Source organism: Caretta caretta, chromosome 21 (assembly GCF_965140235.1).
Source record: "Caretta caretta isolate rCarCar2 chromosome 21, rCarCar1.hap1, whole genome shotgun sequence".
Lineage (NCBI taxonomy): Eukaryota > Metazoa > Chordata > Testudines > Cheloniidae > Caretta > Caretta caretta.
The window spans coordinates 11,492,739-11,509,354 of NC_134226.1; the positions used below are offsets into that span (position 1 = coordinate 11,492,739).

The 16,616-nt window shown below is 51.0% G+C and overlaps 1 protein-coding gene across 6 annotated transcripts in view; it reads left to right on the forward strand.

Annotated features, from left to right (window-relative positions):
• Positions 1–15,526, forward strand: part of SCUBE3 (signal peptide, CUB domain and EGF like domain containing 3) — a 99,576-nt gene extending 84,050 nt beyond the window's left edge. For 4 of the 6 annotated variants that reach the window (XM_048826546.2, XM_048826548.2, XM_048826545.2 and 1 more), the window contains 12 exons: positions 592–708; positions 1,318–1,410; positions 1,516–1,632; positions 1,777–1,938; positions 2,918–3,121; positions 3,400–3,561; positions 4,286–4,453; positions 5,939–6,100; positions 6,586–6,783; positions 7,868–8,020; positions 9,580–9,659; positions 10,327–15,526. In XM_048826546.2, the coding sequence (XP_048682503.2) occupies positions 592–708; positions 1,318–1,410; positions 1,516–1,632; positions 1,777–1,938; positions 2,918–3,121; positions 3,400–3,561; positions 4,286–4,453; positions 5,939–6,100; positions 6,586–6,783; positions 7,868–8,020; positions 9,580–9,659; positions 10,327–10,476 (1,766 nt within the window). In that variant the 3' untranslated portion in view covers positions 10,477–15,526. Of the gene's footprint in view, positions 1–591; positions 709–1,317; positions 1,411–1,515; positions 1,633–1,776; positions 1,939–2,917; positions 3,122–3,399; positions 3,562–4,285; positions 4,454–5,938; positions 6,101–6,585; positions 6,788–7,867; positions 8,021–9,579; positions 9,660–10,326 lie in introns of those variants that run through there. The other 2 variants (XM_048826549.2, XM_075122120.1) reach the window with 2 other exon arrangements.
• Positions 15,527–16,616: the final 1,090 nt, after the last annotated feature.

The window sequence follows — 16,616 nt, forward strand, 5'->3', positions numbered from 1 at the left end:
TGGTGAAACTCACTCCAGTCGCCTATTTGTCTTCCAAAGTCTCTTTCTGCAAGGACCCCAGAAGGAGCGATTGGGGGGAGTAGCCCATCCCTTCACTGTTTCGCCCACCAATTAGGCCTAATTTCCGACCCACCAATTTTGATTCATTGATTTTTCAAAAAGAAAAGGAGTACTTGTGGCACCTTAGAGACTAATAAATTGGTTAGTCTCTAAGGTGCCACAAGTACTCCTTTTCTTTTTGCGAATACAGACTAACACGGCTGTTCCTCTGAAACCATTGATTTTTCAGTTTCACAGTGCTCTGTTTACCAGGGATGATCGTCCTCGAGTGATATCTGGAGTTCTTTTTGTTTCTACTAATGCAGTCTCTCTGTCTCCCTTTTGCAACTTTCCCAATCGCTACTGAGAATGCTAGATTATTGTGAATGAAGTTTCACTCCCTTTTTTCAGTTGCACCCACAATTGCGCTAAATCTTTAGGCCCAGTTATGATAACTCCCCTCCCCCAGTGCCCGGAGCAGCTCCTGCTTGGCTGATCGGCCCCGAGTTGCCCCCTGCTTGTTGTCACCACTCGCTGCTTGTTGTCCTTCAGAGCTGGTGAAATGCCTGACGGGCCCCATCTCTCACCGGGCCATGCTCACCTGCAACAAGAACGGCAAGAAGGACAGCTGCTCCCTCACCTGCACCTCCAAGGCCCGCTTCCTGCCAGGTACCAACCCGTGGCCGCCACATCTCCCCTGAAACCTACCCGGGGCACTGGCCTTCTCGAGTGCCCTCTGTCCGAAAGGGATTTACAAATATGGATCTCTCCCTGCCCGTTACTGAGGTGGCTGCTTAACAGTGCCCCGCATTGCCGTGCAGAACGTCGTATGTAGTGGAAAGCACAGAGGGGGCTTAGGGAAGCAGGATGTCACTGTGCAGGCTAGATTTAGGCCTGGATAATGCAGAAGTCACCACACTGTAGAATGCACCCCCCTAGGGGTGTGCAGAGGACCTTTTGGGGGGCCATGGCTGGGGTCCGGGCCGATCCCCACTGAGGCGGGACACAGGATCTCAGGCTTTGCAGGGCCCTGGCTTTGCCTGAATTGACCCTCGGGTTGTGCTATCGATGAACCAGTCTCTAGAACTTCAAAGGTTGGGGTCAGATCAGCACCCAAAGCACATGTGAGCTGCTTAGATGCAGAGCCAGGGCCTGATTTCCAAGGGTGCTGAGCCTCCAGTGACCTCCCTGGGCCATGCAGTGGAGTAGCACTTTGGAAGCCAGGCCGGGAGTGAGCCCCAGGCTCTGTCTGAATCCCTCCTTTCTCCCTCTTTGCAGAATCCGACAGCAGCTACACAGTGAGCTGCGGGACGCCCATCCTGCGCCAGGGGGCCCAGCAAAGGACTGGCAACAGCAGCCATCACTGCATCGGTAAGGTCGCTCTCCTGGGCTGGTCCGAGCCTCCCCTGTCCCCAGCTGCCATCGCGGGAGGCTCAGCTGGTGCCGCTGATGTTTAGCACCTGCCTTTTCTTTTAGAGACTGCCGCTGCTCCAATCAAACAAAAGGCTTCCTTCAAGATCAAGGACGCCAAGTGCCACCTGCACCCGCGCGTGAAGGGGAAGCAGGATGAGTCGGGGAAGCATGGGGCCCCAGGTGAGGCATACACCCTCCCCACAACCAGCCGTGTAAGCTCCTCTATGGCTGTGTGGAGGGAAGTGGCCCCATTGACCACCTGGGCTTGAGTTTCCCAAGGGAGCTGTGGGGAGGATGCTGACGCTCTGGTTCCCTCTCTTCCAGGCGGGGCGGCCCCCTGCTCGGATTGCCAGGTGACCTTCGTGAACCTCAAGTGCGACTCATCAAAGAAGGGCAAAGGCCGCCGGGCCCGCAACTCCCCCAACAAGGAGGTGACGCGCATCACCCTGGAGTTTGAGGCAGAAATCAAACCGGAAGAGGTCACAGGTGAGGGACAGTGCTGGGAGGACCGGCTTTCCCAGAGTGCACTGGGCCTGAGGCAATCCCAGGTTGGGGGATATGGGACTGGAAGGACTGGTTTTCCCGGAGTGCACTGGGCCTGAGGAGAGAGGCCTAGCTATCCCAGAATGCTCTGGAACTGAGGTGAGCCCACGTAGCAGTAGGAGCCCTGGCTTTCCCGGTGTGCACTGGGCTGAACCGCCGACAATTTGGAAGGAGCAGACAACTCTCCAATAACGCCTGCCTTGTGCTGTTAATTACCTTCACACGTTGCTAGGCAGCATGTTCCATGGCCTGTGTGAAATGAGCTTGGCAGTTCTCAGACCAGCTCCTTCTGGGCAGATGTCCATGTCACAAAAACCACCGTCCCGGCTTGCACTGACTGGCCCCCTCACCAGCGGTCTGGCCAGAGGCCAAGGGTTGAATAAGACCATGGAAACTGAACCCCTTCCGCACCTCTAGAAGGGGCTTTCCCAAGATGTAGATGAGGCAGGCTGTGGGGGAAATTTGCCCTGCCACTCCTTGCGCTGGTTCCAGGTCTCTGGCCAGTGATGATGATGCACAGAGCCTCTGCTGTCCACAGTGCAGCTTTAACAGTTACATCCACAGCCATCCCAAGTGCGGGGATGGGCACTAAAAGAGGAGGGGGGTAGAATAGGCAGAGATGTATAGGCACCCCCAGAGTGTGGACATACAAGGGTGGGCAGCAGCCCAGGCTCGGGCGTGGGGAGATGGGATGAGTAGTCAGGAGGAAGCCCCTAATCCAGCTGAAGATGCCCCTTTGTTGCTTGAGTTCCCCCCGGTCCCTGTCACCCCACTCGCACCTGATAGAAGATTGGTGAGGAAACACACTGCTAGCTCTGGCAGGGAGCTGCAGCAGTGATGGGGAGGGGCAGTCTAGGACGGCATCTGCTTTCCCTGTGCCCACCCTGATAGTCTACCCCCTCCCCCCATCTCTGACCTCTAGCCAGCTGCAATATTAACTGCCTGCGGCAGAGGGTGGAGAAGAAGCTGAAGTCTGCAATCAAGGCCCTGAAGAAGTCCATAAACCAGGAGCGATTCCTGATCCGCTTCGCGGGCATGGATTATGAGGTGGCGCGGAAGCTGAGCGTGTCCCCGGAGAGTCAGGAGAGCTGCGGGCCAGGGCAGCAAAGGCTAGGATCCAAGTGTGGTAAGGGAACAGCTGGGGGGTTAGGGACCTGGGGCCAGTTGCACATTAAGCTGTACGTCCCTAGTGCCGAACTACAATTCCCAAGCACCAGTGCTCCACCTGCTGACGGCCAGTAGGGGAAGTTACCATGTGTTCTCCCTTTAGAGGCACTGACTTGTCAATATTAGGAGCTGGGGACCCCGAGGGCCTCTCACCTGCAGCCAGAATAAGGCATATTGGGGATAGCTTGGTGGGGGTTCTCGCTACATGTGCCCCTAACGGCTCTGCCTCTCTCTTAGTTAGCTGCCTGCAGGGAACGTATTACCACGGTCAGCTGGAGCAGTGTGTCCCTTGCCCCCCAGGGACCTACCAGGAGAAAGAAGGCCAGCTCTCCTGTGACCTGTGCCCTGGAAGCGATGCGTATGGCCCTGCTGGAGCAACAAACATAACCGCCTGTGCAGGTACGGTGCGGGGTCGATCGGTTGCTGTTTGTGACCTCGGAGAGGCTGGTTGTGGACCAAGAGGCACCTTACAGCTGTGGCGTTCTGGCGCTCTTGATCACCTCTTCCATAGGGCCCGGCAAGGGTCTTTGTGTGGGCTCGGCGTTGTGGGATGGGGTTAGGAGCACCAGCGATGCAGGCGTGGCGGCTTGACTGCAGGGGGCTGCTGCTTTTGGCTGTTCTTCCTGCAGGGTAAACTTTGATGCATCCCAGTCATGAGCCAAAGGGGGTGAGGTGTTGTAAGAGCAGAACCATGGGGGAATTGGATCCAGTCCATTTTATCAGAGTCCCCAAAGTTCAGGGGAGAAGGGGACAGAGACCATCTCTTTGTCCTGTAGTATAGTACCTAGCACAATGGGGTCCAGACCCACGACAGGGGCTCCTAGGGGCTGCTGCAATAAATTATAAAGATCTGGCTGAACGGTTCTGGTTCTGATCCACCTGCAGCTGTCACCAGGGGGTCCCACAGCAACAGTGGCAAGAAGGTGGTAATTTCCAGGCTGCTGCAAGGTGCTTGCAACCAGTGGGGCTGCCCCACAGATCTTAGGAGGAGCCAGAGCTGTCTGTGGCTCCCCCTGTCTGGGGTTCAGCACCGGTGACATGCAGTGTGGAGCTCAGGGCACAAGGAGGCTGTGTTATTGCACAACTGACCCACATCTCTCTTTGATTTCCGAATGGGCCTTAGGTCAGTGTCCCCCCGGCCATCACTCAGTGGATGGCTTCATACCCTGCCAGCCGTGTCCCCGAGGCGCCTACCAGCCCGAAGCTGGGCGAGCTCTGTGCTTCCCTTGTGGTGGGGGGCTGACCACCAAACACGAGGGAGCCTTCTCCTTCCAGGACTGCGATACCAAAGGTACGTCCAAGCCAGCAGCTCCATCAGCAGCTGGGAGGGGAACAGCCATGGGAGATCAGAGCAGCAGGGCAGCTCCAGGGGGTGTTGGGGGTCTGAGTTCCCAGGACTGAGCCTGCTTCATTATGGCTACATCCCCCAAACCCACCCTCTGCTTCTTCAGCTCCTCAGGCCCTGTCACAACAACGACGCAGGTGGCAAGGTGGGAAGCTTTCATTTTGCAAAGTGCTTGCGGGGGGACGAATCCCACCCTTGCTCCGCTGCTCCCTTTTGCCCTGAACATCCATCCTTCACCAAGACTCTTGGCTTCAATCTACCCCTCCACCCTCCCAGCGGTATCCGCTCACCCACCCTATTCCATTTTCCCCGCTCTCCTGTTAGACTGCAATCTCCTTGAGAAGCTACGTGCTTGTCGAGCTGCCTTGCACAATGGCTGTACGAATTCACCAGCCCAGGTGCAAAATCCGCCTGGCCACCCTTTAAATAACGGTGCCAAAGCGAACGAGAATTGGTGGCGTGTTTGTAGGGCTGCTCTAACACTGCACCGATGCATTTAGGACCCCAGAAATACTCTTACAAAGGAGCACTCCAGCGTTGTCCAGTAAGGGACTCCCAACACCGCCTTGTTGCTGTTACAACGCTGCGTGGGGTCTTGGGCCTTTACTGTGTTTATTAGGGTTAATAATAACAGTGTAATAATTGGGTGCTTATTTTTAGGCTAAGCTTTATTACAAGGAAATCTGGTCTGCCGAGTTTTGCAGTTAGCTGTGCAGTGATGATGTGGATGCAGTTTCTCCTCTTATTAAAGGGGGGATCGTTGAAGTTAATGCAAAATCCGGAGTTCGGCATGTGACTGTCCCAGTGAGGGAGAGAGAGAATAACCATTCTAAACAGGAAGGTCTTGGCAGCCTAAATGAACACTTCAAAAGAGCCTTGAATGGGAATGCAACTGATGAAGTGAGCTGTAGCTCACGAAGGCTTATGCTCAAATAAATGTGTTAGTCTCTAAGGTGCCACAAGTCCTCCTTTTCTTTTTGCGAATACAGACTAACACTGCTGCTACTCTGAAACATGGGAATACCTGTGTCACTTTAAATGAAAGAAAGAAAGAAAGAAAAGAAAAAAAAAGTCTCCTTGCACATAGCTTCCAGGGAGTGTGAGTGGGAGCTGTGAATCGGAACCCCTGGGTTCTACTCCCAGCTCTGCCACTGACTTGCTGCTTGATCCTGGGCAAGTCACCTAACTTCTCTGTGGCCAGGTTTCCCCAGTTGTAAAGCAGGGAAAATAGTCATCTCTCCCTAAGGAGTAGCAGAGCTGGGAGTAGGAACCAGGAGCCGGCTGCTCTGATCACTCATGTTTGCTTAATAAAATGTCTGATTGGCTGAGCTACAAGAGCTGTGGCTCCTCGACAGCTGGGAGTGACTCAGTGAGCTGATGCCTCCTTGCCTGATCCCTGTCAGTACATTTTCCTCTCCCCTCTCGCCACAGTTCAGTGCTCCCCGGGTCATTACTACAATACCAGCGTCCACCGCTGCATCCGCTGTGCCGTGGGCACCTACCAGCCAGACTTCCGCCAGAATTACTGCATCACCTGCCCCGGCAACACCACCACGGACTTCGACGGCTCCACGTCCGTGTCCCAGTGTAAAAGTACGCGCTTCAAGCAGCCCGGGTGCTGTGTCCATACGTCGCGTGTGCAACCCAATCTCTGCCAGTCGCTGTGTTTCTCTGTTAGCATGATGTCCATCCAGAGGGTCCTGTCGGAGTCCTGACCCTGGCAGAAGGCCACGTCCTCTTGGTGTTTCCCTTTATGCATCTCCAATCATGAGCACAGACAGCTGCATCCAGCTATTCATACATATGTCCACATATACACACACACACACACTTTCATGTATGCCCCTTGCACACATGCCACCAGTCAGTGCCTGGGCATGCTCTGCATGCTGACCCACATGCTTGTGCATATGCACACATGAATATATGTGGGCATAGGTGCGTCCGTAGGCACAGATAGCCTGCTGCATACAGGATTAGGATGGCCTGATCCAATTCTTCTGCCAACAGATCATTGCCTAGTGCCCCCATGTCAGAGAACTAATTCCCAGTGACCACTGGTCCTTGTTGCCTTGCAGACCGCCAATGCGGAGGGGAGCTGGGCGAGTACACTGGCTACATCGAGTCTCCCAACTACCCTGGGAACTACCCCGCCAACATTGAGTGCACCTGGAACATCAACCCCCCCCCAAAGCGCAAGATCCTCATCGTAGTCCCGGAGATCTTCCTGCCGTCCGAGGACGAGTGCGGGGACGTCTTGGTCATGCGGAAAAACTGTAGGTAACCGATTGCTGTGGCGTGGCCATGCTGGGCAATGGGGGTACTAGGTAATCCCGCGAGAGCCCCTCTCCCCCACCTCCCAGGCTGTCTGGTCTGCGGACACCTCTGGGAGCAGCGGAGCCCGGTAAGTGATGGAGCAGGCGTGTGTGGAGGAGAGGGTGACCGCGCCGCAGGTGAACTCGATGCATCCCTAAAGAGCTGCCTTCACCTCTGGCTTGATCCCAGGTAGGACGAGTTTGGTGCACTCAGCCTAAAGGGGAAGCCTGCATCCTTGGGCTGAGCATGGATAACTACTATGGGGAGTGGGGTTTGTAGTGAGTGGATCCACCCCGCATAACTCACTACCTGGGGCTGGCTTCCCTGTTAAACCCCACTGCAGAGCTGGGTGCATGCCCATCAGTAAAGGCTCCTGGTTGTGCATTGCTCACGGCTCCTGGCCTCAGGCAAGGAGATGAAACCAGCCTGCAGATTCCTTGCTGCCATTCAACTCCCGAGGTGGCTGGGCTTCCTCTCCATCCAGATGTCTTCCCGGGTGTTGCCCTGGTTATGGCAAAGCCATTCTGTGCCCTGCGGGTACAGTCCCTGGGGTGCTTTGAGGCCCGGAAGCAGTTCCTGGGGCTTTGCCAACCTAGTCCCAGGCGTGGTGTTTCCACATGACACTGTTATGGTGCATCACCTGATGCTGAATCTCATGACGCAGTCCCGTTGGGCCAAGGGGCCCCAGCTCCGGGTTTGCAAAGGTGGCCGTGGAGTTCATTGAACTCCGTGGTGCTCAGCACCTCTGAACATCGGGCCCCCGGCTGACCGACGCTGGCCATCCACAGTCAGCGCCCACCTCTGAAAGTGTTGCACGCGGGTGCCTCAGTACCCATACTGAATGGTGGAGGAGGAAGGTGGCCCCCGGAGTAAGGAGTAGAACTGGAGCCATACAGTCAGCTCCTGTGTATTCATAATGTGGCCCTTCAGCAAGGAGACCCCTGCCCGCAATATTGAAACAAACCAAAAGATGTCTGGACCTGGGTGTTTGTGTGGCTGAATGATTCCAGGCAACACCTGGTCCTTTCCTGTCCCCCTCCGCAGCCTCCCCCTCCTCCATCACGACCTATGAGACGTGCCAGACGTACGAGAGGCCCATAGCCTTCACCGCCAGGTCCCGCAAGCTGTGGATCAACTTCAGAACCAGCGAGGCCAACGGCGCCAGGGGCTTCCAGATCCCCTACGTCACCTACGACGGTAAGTGGGGGAGTACGTGTAAGGGCATAGCAAGAGCAGGGGTGGGACTGCAGTGTAAGTGCTCATCACGCGGAACTGAGACGCCTGGGTTTTATTGCCAGTGCTAACACGTGGTCTCGGAAATCTCGAACTGAGCATTGTAAAGCGATTTGAATGATATCACACACACAAAAGGTTAAGGTTGCAAAGTCAAGCACTCGCAAGTTAGGAAATGCCAGAATTAAGTTTGTGTGTGCACAACCTTAACCCGGCCCCTTGAGCCTCTGCATTACGATACAGTCTTTAATGACGTGATCGTCTAAGATTTTTTCCACAAGTACCCGAGCGAATCCACCAGCAGGGGGTCATTGAAAGCTCAGAAGCGACAGTCTCCCTCCTCTCGATTCAGGCCCCCGGCCCCGGCACAGTCTGCAGCAGCCCAGAGGGGCATTGCAGGGCAAGTCGCGCTCAGCCCCAGGCAGGAGCATGCTCGGTGTGCACGGGATCTTTGGGGACTTCAGCCGCTAAAAACGAAGAAGTCTGTCCGAAGCATGTGCAAGCTGCCAGGTGTCATTTGGCCAAATTTGGGATGACGAAAGGTGACAGCGCCACCCTCCTGCCGAATTTCAAGTCCCTGCTCCAAAGCACGAGGGCACTAGGGCTTCTCAAAGAAAAGGTTGCCAGAATTTTTCTAAATGGGCAAAACCATATATTTTCCCTAACTTTGTTCTTACACGTGGCTGAATCGGTTGGGGTAAAAAAAATTCCCAAAACAATTCAGCCTGAGACAGACACCTGGCATGGGAAATTTCAGTCCAAATGGTTAGCATGGCAAAGTTATCAGCAATTGAAAACAGGGTCTTACAATGGGACGTCTCAGGCGATCTTAATAGACAGAGCTACCAACCAGCTTATAACGGAATACGGTACACCTCAGGAAGTTTGCTACCAGTGTACAGTCCTTGTCGAGACACAGTGAAAGGAACTCAGGGGTTAGAAATGAGACTTAAGAAGTGACCAGTGAGCAGATGATCATTTTTAATACTATAAATATTTGTGAAGTGCCAAGTAAATCTGCCCCTACTCTCCCAATCCGGGTGGGCTTTCCCTCTTCTCTCCCAGATGGTTTTGTACCTTGCTGGATGATTAAGTGCCTCACCTGCACTCCACCCTCCTGCTTCTGCCCTGTGCTCAGTTCAGAGGCTAGTCCCTGGCCCTCAGGTTGACCTCATGACCTAATGTCCTGCTTCCTAAGTTTCCTCAATACTGCCATGCACCTGTCTGGGGCATTCTAAACTTACCCAAGTGTAAAGTGTCTTGCCTGATCTATTAGTTTCTTGAAACACCTGTGTACATGTGATTGGTGTTCTGCATGGACAGGGGGGAACCACTGCAGCTTTTGGAGCTCCACTCCAAACAATAAGGTGTGGAGTGAAGCTTTTTGGCTCACGGCAGAGTACAATTTCGCTGTTTTCTGGAGCCCAGAATTCCATCTTTACAATAGCATCCTGTCGCTGAATTAGCCGAGCACTCCTGCCACCTGCTTTCCCCCTGACTTCCTTTCTCGCTTGGCTTTGCAGAGGATTACGAACAGCTGGTGGAGGATATTGTCCGGGATGGCAGGCTGTACGCCTCCGAAAACCATCAGGAAATATTAAAGGTGAGACCATCTGTGAGTGGGACTGGGAATCAGGACTCCTGGGTTCTGTTCCCAGCTTTCCAGGCGAGTCACTTCCCCTTTGTGTTACCTAACTGTACAATGGGTACTTCTCCTAGTGTTGCCCCTGTCCTGACATCCTTAACACACTCCCAGGATTCACAGGTGTGTCCTGGGAGCCACAATAAGGAGCTGAGGATTAGAATTCATCTACTGAAGTACAATGGCTTGTCTTGTGGTCCTGTAACCCATCGCGTGTCCAGCAGCTGGTCTAGTTCTCCCGCATACACTCATTGACTCTCTCTGTTGCTTGTTGTTTTACTATGGAGCCTCTTGCTCACATTCTTCATGTCTAGTCAAAATTGACTGAGGCAGCCTTGTCTAGTAGCTAGAGCAAGGGACTCCAAGTCCGGAGATCTGGGTTCCATTCTCAGCCCTGCCCTGGATAGGGCACCCCTCTGTGCCCTTGTGGCAAGGCTTTTAGATGCTTTGTTCCTCAGTTTCCCCATCTGTAAATTAAAGCGTTTGAGCTCATTGGATCCATGCAATAAGATCACAAAGTATGATCTTTTAGACCGACCATCAGTCAGACCACATCCATTATGCTTTAATTGTGGATACCAGCTTTTACCTGGAGGTGATGTGACTCTTCCGTTTGTTTCCCTCGAAGGACAAGAAGCTGATGAAGGCTTTCTTCGACGTGCTGGCTCATCCACAGAACTACTTCAAGTACACAGAGAAACACAAGGAGATGTTACCACGCTCTTTCATCAAACTCCTCCGCTCCAAAGTCTCCAGCTTCCTCAGACCTTACAAATAGCCCCCAGGCATTCCCACCTGCCTCATGGGCCACCCTCCAGCCAAGGAAACTTTCTTTTGCTCTTATTTGATGGTTTTTGGGGTTTTTTTTCTCAACAGCTTTTTAAACAAACAGAATCCCCGTCTCTCACTATGCAGATGACTCTAAACAATTTCTCCTTGGCTTTCTTCAAACTCATCTCAGCGCTGACTTTGTCTCCAGCAGGGGCGGTCTGTAATCTCAAGGCATCCCATGCTCTGTTCTTTTCCTACGGAGTGTGCAGCCCATAACAATTACCAGTCCCGGAGGGTGATGCTCCGTCTCAGCCCAAGTGGCCTCTACACGCAGAGGCAGCTGCGACCTGCTCTGTTTTATGTAACTTAAGTGTAGTCACTCTGGTTGCCTTTGTGGCCCTTGATTACTACACATCTGCGTCCAAATCTGTCTCCGTTCCTAGGCGCCATAAACACACCTACAGTCGCCTGCACTCCTGGGATATAGTTTGGTATTTTTGTTCCTGCCCTGGGCCTTTCTCCAGCTGCCAAAGCAAAGGAAAGCTGCTGCAGCCAGAACAGGCTGTTTCTCAAAGAACTGAGCGCAGAGGAAGCCCTGAATGTGGAAGGTAATGCCTTATTATTTATCGCAGTGTTGTGGTTTAAAAATATATATATATCAACACAGCTTTGCAGGGGGGATCGGGAAAAAAATATACTTTTTTTTTTTAAAAAAAGAATACTTAAAAAAAAAAAAAGACAAAGCTGAAAAGCATCACGGCAAATGGCAGTTCCAGTGGATGGGAGATCTGCATCTCTCCAGGGAGCTGGGTTGGTCTCTTTGCATTTGAAGAAAGCATGGCCAAGCCACGGTCTTGTAGAACGTCTGGATGAATGGGAGGAAAAAGGTAACGAACGAGAAGCCTTTCAGATGGATTCATTTTTTTCCCCCATGGACACTTGTGCCAAGAGACCAGACTCTCTTACAAGCTCTGCCAAAGAGTAACTCGTCGACAGAAAAGCAAGCGATGTGAAGAGCAGGAGTAAATGTTTGTGCACTAGGATATCGTCCTTTCTACCTTTTTCATATGTATTAAGTGCAATCATTTGAGTCTTCTTTATATTATTTAGAGGGAAGTTTTTTCTACTAGAAACTACAATATTTATACCTGCCTGAGAAATGAGAATGTGTGTTTGTAACAACAAAACAAAAACAAACCAAGGCTTCAATTAACGTGATGACGTTTTCAGACTTTGGAAGCTTTTCTTCTGGTATTGGTCCCTAATAAGGCAAATCCACTTGATGTTCCTTTTACCAGTGAAGCTTTTATTCCCTCCTCCCCCTTAATCAGTTGAATCTTTCCCTGACGACTGGAAAGCACAAGCTCTTTTCCCATCCACAAGTGTCTCCAGTGTGGTCAGTTTGTGCTGTTGGATGCAGTTACCAGTTTACACTTGGTTGCCAGTTATACTCCTTCGCTCTGCAGCATGAATTTTAGAACCCGGAATGCTACTCAGAAGGCTCTCAGACTCTGTCATTCAGTCTAACAGATCCTCTCCATTAGCTGCAGTAGTATGGAGGCTTATCTTGTCATCAGTAGGTCTCCAGGCATGAACAGCCTGATTCTCGTCTCATTCACCCCAGTGTAAATCAGGAGTTACTCCACTGAAGTTAATGGGAGTTACATAAAAACAGCATGGGGGGAAGAATGAGGCTCCAGACATAGATCGCAATGCTGGAACGGAGCAGATTCTGTCCAGTAAAGAACAGTGACGAAATATAAGACGCGGAAGCTAGTTTGTTCCAGTGGAGATTCCCTTCACGCTTATTGGCTCCTGTGTCTCAGCCTGCTGTGAACTTCAGTTTGGTTTGTAAGCAGCCCCTGGTGCTGATCTCACCAGCCTTAGATGTTGCCTGCTTTATGCAAGTGCTTGTTTATATTTTCATGAAGAAACCAGCTAATCTGTTTCCATTTCCTGAAGAGTTGGAAGAAGCAGGGCTGGCTATTGAGGCAGAATTCCCATTGACTTTTGTGGGAGTTCCGTGTGAACTAGGAATCGCCGAATGAGGTGCAGAGAAATTCAGGGTCCGCCCGAACATGTTCCCATGACTGCTCAGTTTGCTGGGACATTGCGGTATTAAACCGCTTGGGGAATCTAATGGCCAAAGCTCCATCAAAGCTCCATCAAAGCCAAAGCTCCATAATTATCCTTAGATAATTCAACCTTGAAAAATCACCATGTCTATGGGGGAGATGCACAAGTCCCATTGACATCTGATAAAATGTGCTTCTAAATCCCTTAGGTTTTTTTGAAAATCTGCTGCCTCCTGCAGGGGTTCTCAAACTTAGTCACAGTGCGGGCCACATCTCACTAGGGAGGTTGTCTTGTGGCCAGCTCCCCTTCCATGTGCAATCACAGAGCTTCCCGGGGCCAAGTCCAGTAGTTGCCTCCCTGAAAAACACTAATATTTAAGCCAGCGTTTTCAAAAGTGGCTACTGACCTTGGGAGCCTCCCTTTGGGAGCCCGGTGAGAGACACCTTAGGCCAGCTGAGCTCCTGCTTCTCCCTTTGATCTTGACTGGCCTTTAATGGCTGCAAGTATCACCTCTCTGTCCATGTCTTGCCAATCTCCACCTCTGCCATAGCCCCACATCTCATCTAATATCTCATCAGCTTGAACTGAACGTAGCCAAAACTTTTCTCCCATTCCTTCTCTTGGTCCCCATTGACAGCAACCTTGAGATGGTATCTGGCTCCTCACTCTCCCTTGCCCTAGGCACGCAGGCCATTTCCAAATCCTGCCACTCCTTCCTTGTGAACCTCAGACCTGTTCTTTACCTGCTATCTCCGCAGCCAGATCTGTCAGGCCCTCATGAGACTCTTCCTATGGCCTCCCGTGTCCACGCACACCACTGTGCAAAATGAAGCCACTTAACAACTCTTCCATGCAGATCGCACCAGTTTGCTGGATCTCCATCCACAATCATATCACCTCTTTGTCCGAGGTGCTATCTAACTCTGCCTCTTCTTTCTTATCCTCCCTTGTCTGGCTTCGTGTCACCCCCGGCCCCCACTCCACCACCATTCCCTCCTATGGCTGCCCAGTTGTCAGCCTCTAGCCTTTGTGCCTTCTTCCGGGCAGTCCCGTATGTCTGGTGCAATCTCAGTGACCACATCCTGTCCAAATTTACATCTCTCTTTAAAGACCCACTTCTGCCGTGTGGTGAATCCAGTTGACTTGTATACAGGTTTCCTATTTGTTGCTCCACTTCCCGCAGTCACTGTCTACTTGTGTCCTTTGACTATGAGCAACTCGGGGCAGGGACCGTTCCTTCTTGAACGTACGGAAAACACACAGCCCATCGGAGGTACCACTACCATTTGATTATTTATTACACAATACACTCTCATGGCTGTTAGCAGATAGAAGGGACAGGGAGCTAGGGTATCTCTTGAGCAGATAGCAGCTGATGTCTCATATTTTCTTTCTCCCCCCAACGTCTGTCTCTACAGCTTTGTTCTACTGCTGCCCCCAGGAATTCATTGCTGTATCGTCTCGTCCCACCAATCGGATGAGCACTGGCTGAGTGTTGCTCAATTCTATCCCCTTCTTCCTGATTGCATCTCTTGTGAGGGGTTGTGCTTTTTCATGCCATCTGTGTATTTGCCCCCCGCTGCTGGGTCTTCTCAGAAGTTGGACACCTGTGGGCTGAGATGCCTGCCACTTCCATGGTATCTGCAGCAGACTCCCCAGTGGAAAAGGCACAAGGGTCTATTTTTGGGGTTCAGAATGCATGCAGCAGTGTAGGGGTGTAAAGGGACATGATCAAGTCTAAAGGCCAAATTTCAGGTATGGTTTAATTAAAAAACATCCCTGAACCTGCTGGACAGAGAAGTGTGTCTAGTGCTATTTAAAACCATGGAGCATCTTGCATTTCAAAATGAGACTGCTGCATTCTGAACCTAACCACAACGCTACAGGTTATAACCACTGTGAAACCCATTGCTCTGGCTTCACGGCCCCTCTGAAGGGAAACATGGCAACAGCAGCAGGGGAACAGGTTATTTAGGCTCATTGGACAAGATTTTCAAGAGTGACGTGTGACCTTGGGTGACTTGTGGGATGCCTTAAAAGTGCCCTGATTTTCACACAGTGCTGTGCACCTCCCTCTGGAAATCAGGCCTCAAGGTGACAGAAGTCAAGCCCTCAATCTCCAGGCCCTTTGGAAATTCTTGGCCTTTCAATAAATTTTTTGTTTGCATAATCTACGGGCCTGATATTGCAGGCTTAGTGCCACGAACAGGCCTTTGACATCAGTCCCGTTCAAATCAACAGCCCTGATCCTGCAAAAACCATGGTATGTGCTTCAGTAACTAGCCCTCAATGGCTTCCTTCGGTCTGGTCACTGATAAGCTACACGCTAGTAGTAAGCATTTGTAGGCATGGCACTACTCCCTTGAATGAATTGCAGGTTCAGACATATAGCTGTGACTTACTACAACAGGTAAATAATTTTCCTCCATAATCTAGAGTCCTATGTTAACTAGTCACTTAACATTTCCCATTGTCAGTAAATGTATTGAACTGTATTATGCAGCCAGCTGTTAGAATGGACAGAAATAGTTTTAATGGCCTGATTTGTAGAACATGCCACTGACTGGTGTTTCCTTCAGACAACCCTTTTGGGGACTATGAGGAAGAGCTTACCAGGTGTTCTGTACACCATCAAACCCTGCTTCAGTTCCTTGTGCTAAACCTGCCCCAAGGCAAGAAAATAGAAAAGGTTTGAAAGCCTGAAAACTCCATCACCCACTTTTTGATGTAGTGAATGTTTCAGTGTAGTAAACAAAGGGTTGGTTTAAAAAAATAAATTGGAATATTTATATCTGCCTTTTGCAGTGGGCCACAATTTAGCATCTCCCACAAAATGATTAAGTGATGAAAAAGACGTAGTTCATAAAGTTATTTGCACTTGATTCAAAAAATTGTATCTGAACTTTGTAAAAAAAAATGTTTGCATTTTGTATTGTCTTTTTAATTATTAAATTGAATTTCTTGGTGTTGTTGATCTTTTAGAAATTGGTTCTGCTACTTATTTTGAAGATTTCTAAAAGTGGGACCTGAGATTTTTCTTTCAGAGATTTGAGAAATTTCAAAAGCACCTCAGTCTCATGGATGTCATCCTAAAGTACCGATACTGCAAATACCCCTAAAGTAACTTTACACCATGAGGAGTCCCATCCCCAATGCTAGCACAGATTCTTCAAGGCAGTTATTGGCCATCTCTGCTTCTATAGCAGCTGGGAGTTCTCTGCTGCCCATGAGGTGGTGATGAGTGGTAGGTGAATGGGGAAGCTCAGGTTGGTGCTCTAACCTCATCCACTCCAATTCTTAATCCGTTCCAATACCCAAACCTGGTTTCCATTCTTAATCCTCAAGCACTGCAACTACCCCATCCCACTGCTGCTTACTGCACCTAGCTCCTATCACCCTCTTCCTCAGCCCCCATCTCATTTCCCATTGCTGATCCTCCCTCACTATCCTCAGAGCCCTAGTATTAGGGATGACCAGCTGTGACAGTATAAACCATCACAGGGTAGGAAAGAGTCAGTCTTCCAAGCAGCAGCTGTAAATAGTGGCCAGGCCCAGGAAGTTAGAACAAGAGGGTGGGGTCCAGCTGGCTCTAATTAACCATTAATGCAGAGGCTGCTGGGAGGAATTTGGGGCCTATATAAATCAGGCCCAGCTCAGGGCTGGGGTAGAGTTCATTTCAGGAAGGCTATGCTATTGCTGAAGGAGAGCTGGGTGAAAAAGCTGGAACTGTGGAACCCAGCAGCAGGGCAGACCTGACTACAGAAAAACACAGGCCAGACCCTCAAAGGAAGGTACTTATTAGGGACTCTGGGTTCAGGCAGGGCCTGCTTCCCCTTCATTTGAAATTTTTCCCCCCACAAGGGGAAGGTTTTAATGGCACTTGTGCACAGGGCCTCCAGAGCTTCTAGGATTAGATGTAAACACTTCCCCCACCACTGCACCAAGTGTAGCTGTTCTGTGGATAGACCTGAGAAGATGTTTTCTGCATTTATGCTTTTGTCTGTCCCAGGCGCTGGTGAGGTGGCTGCTCCTGGGCCCCTTTTCATTCTAAAGGGACTATTAACCGATTGC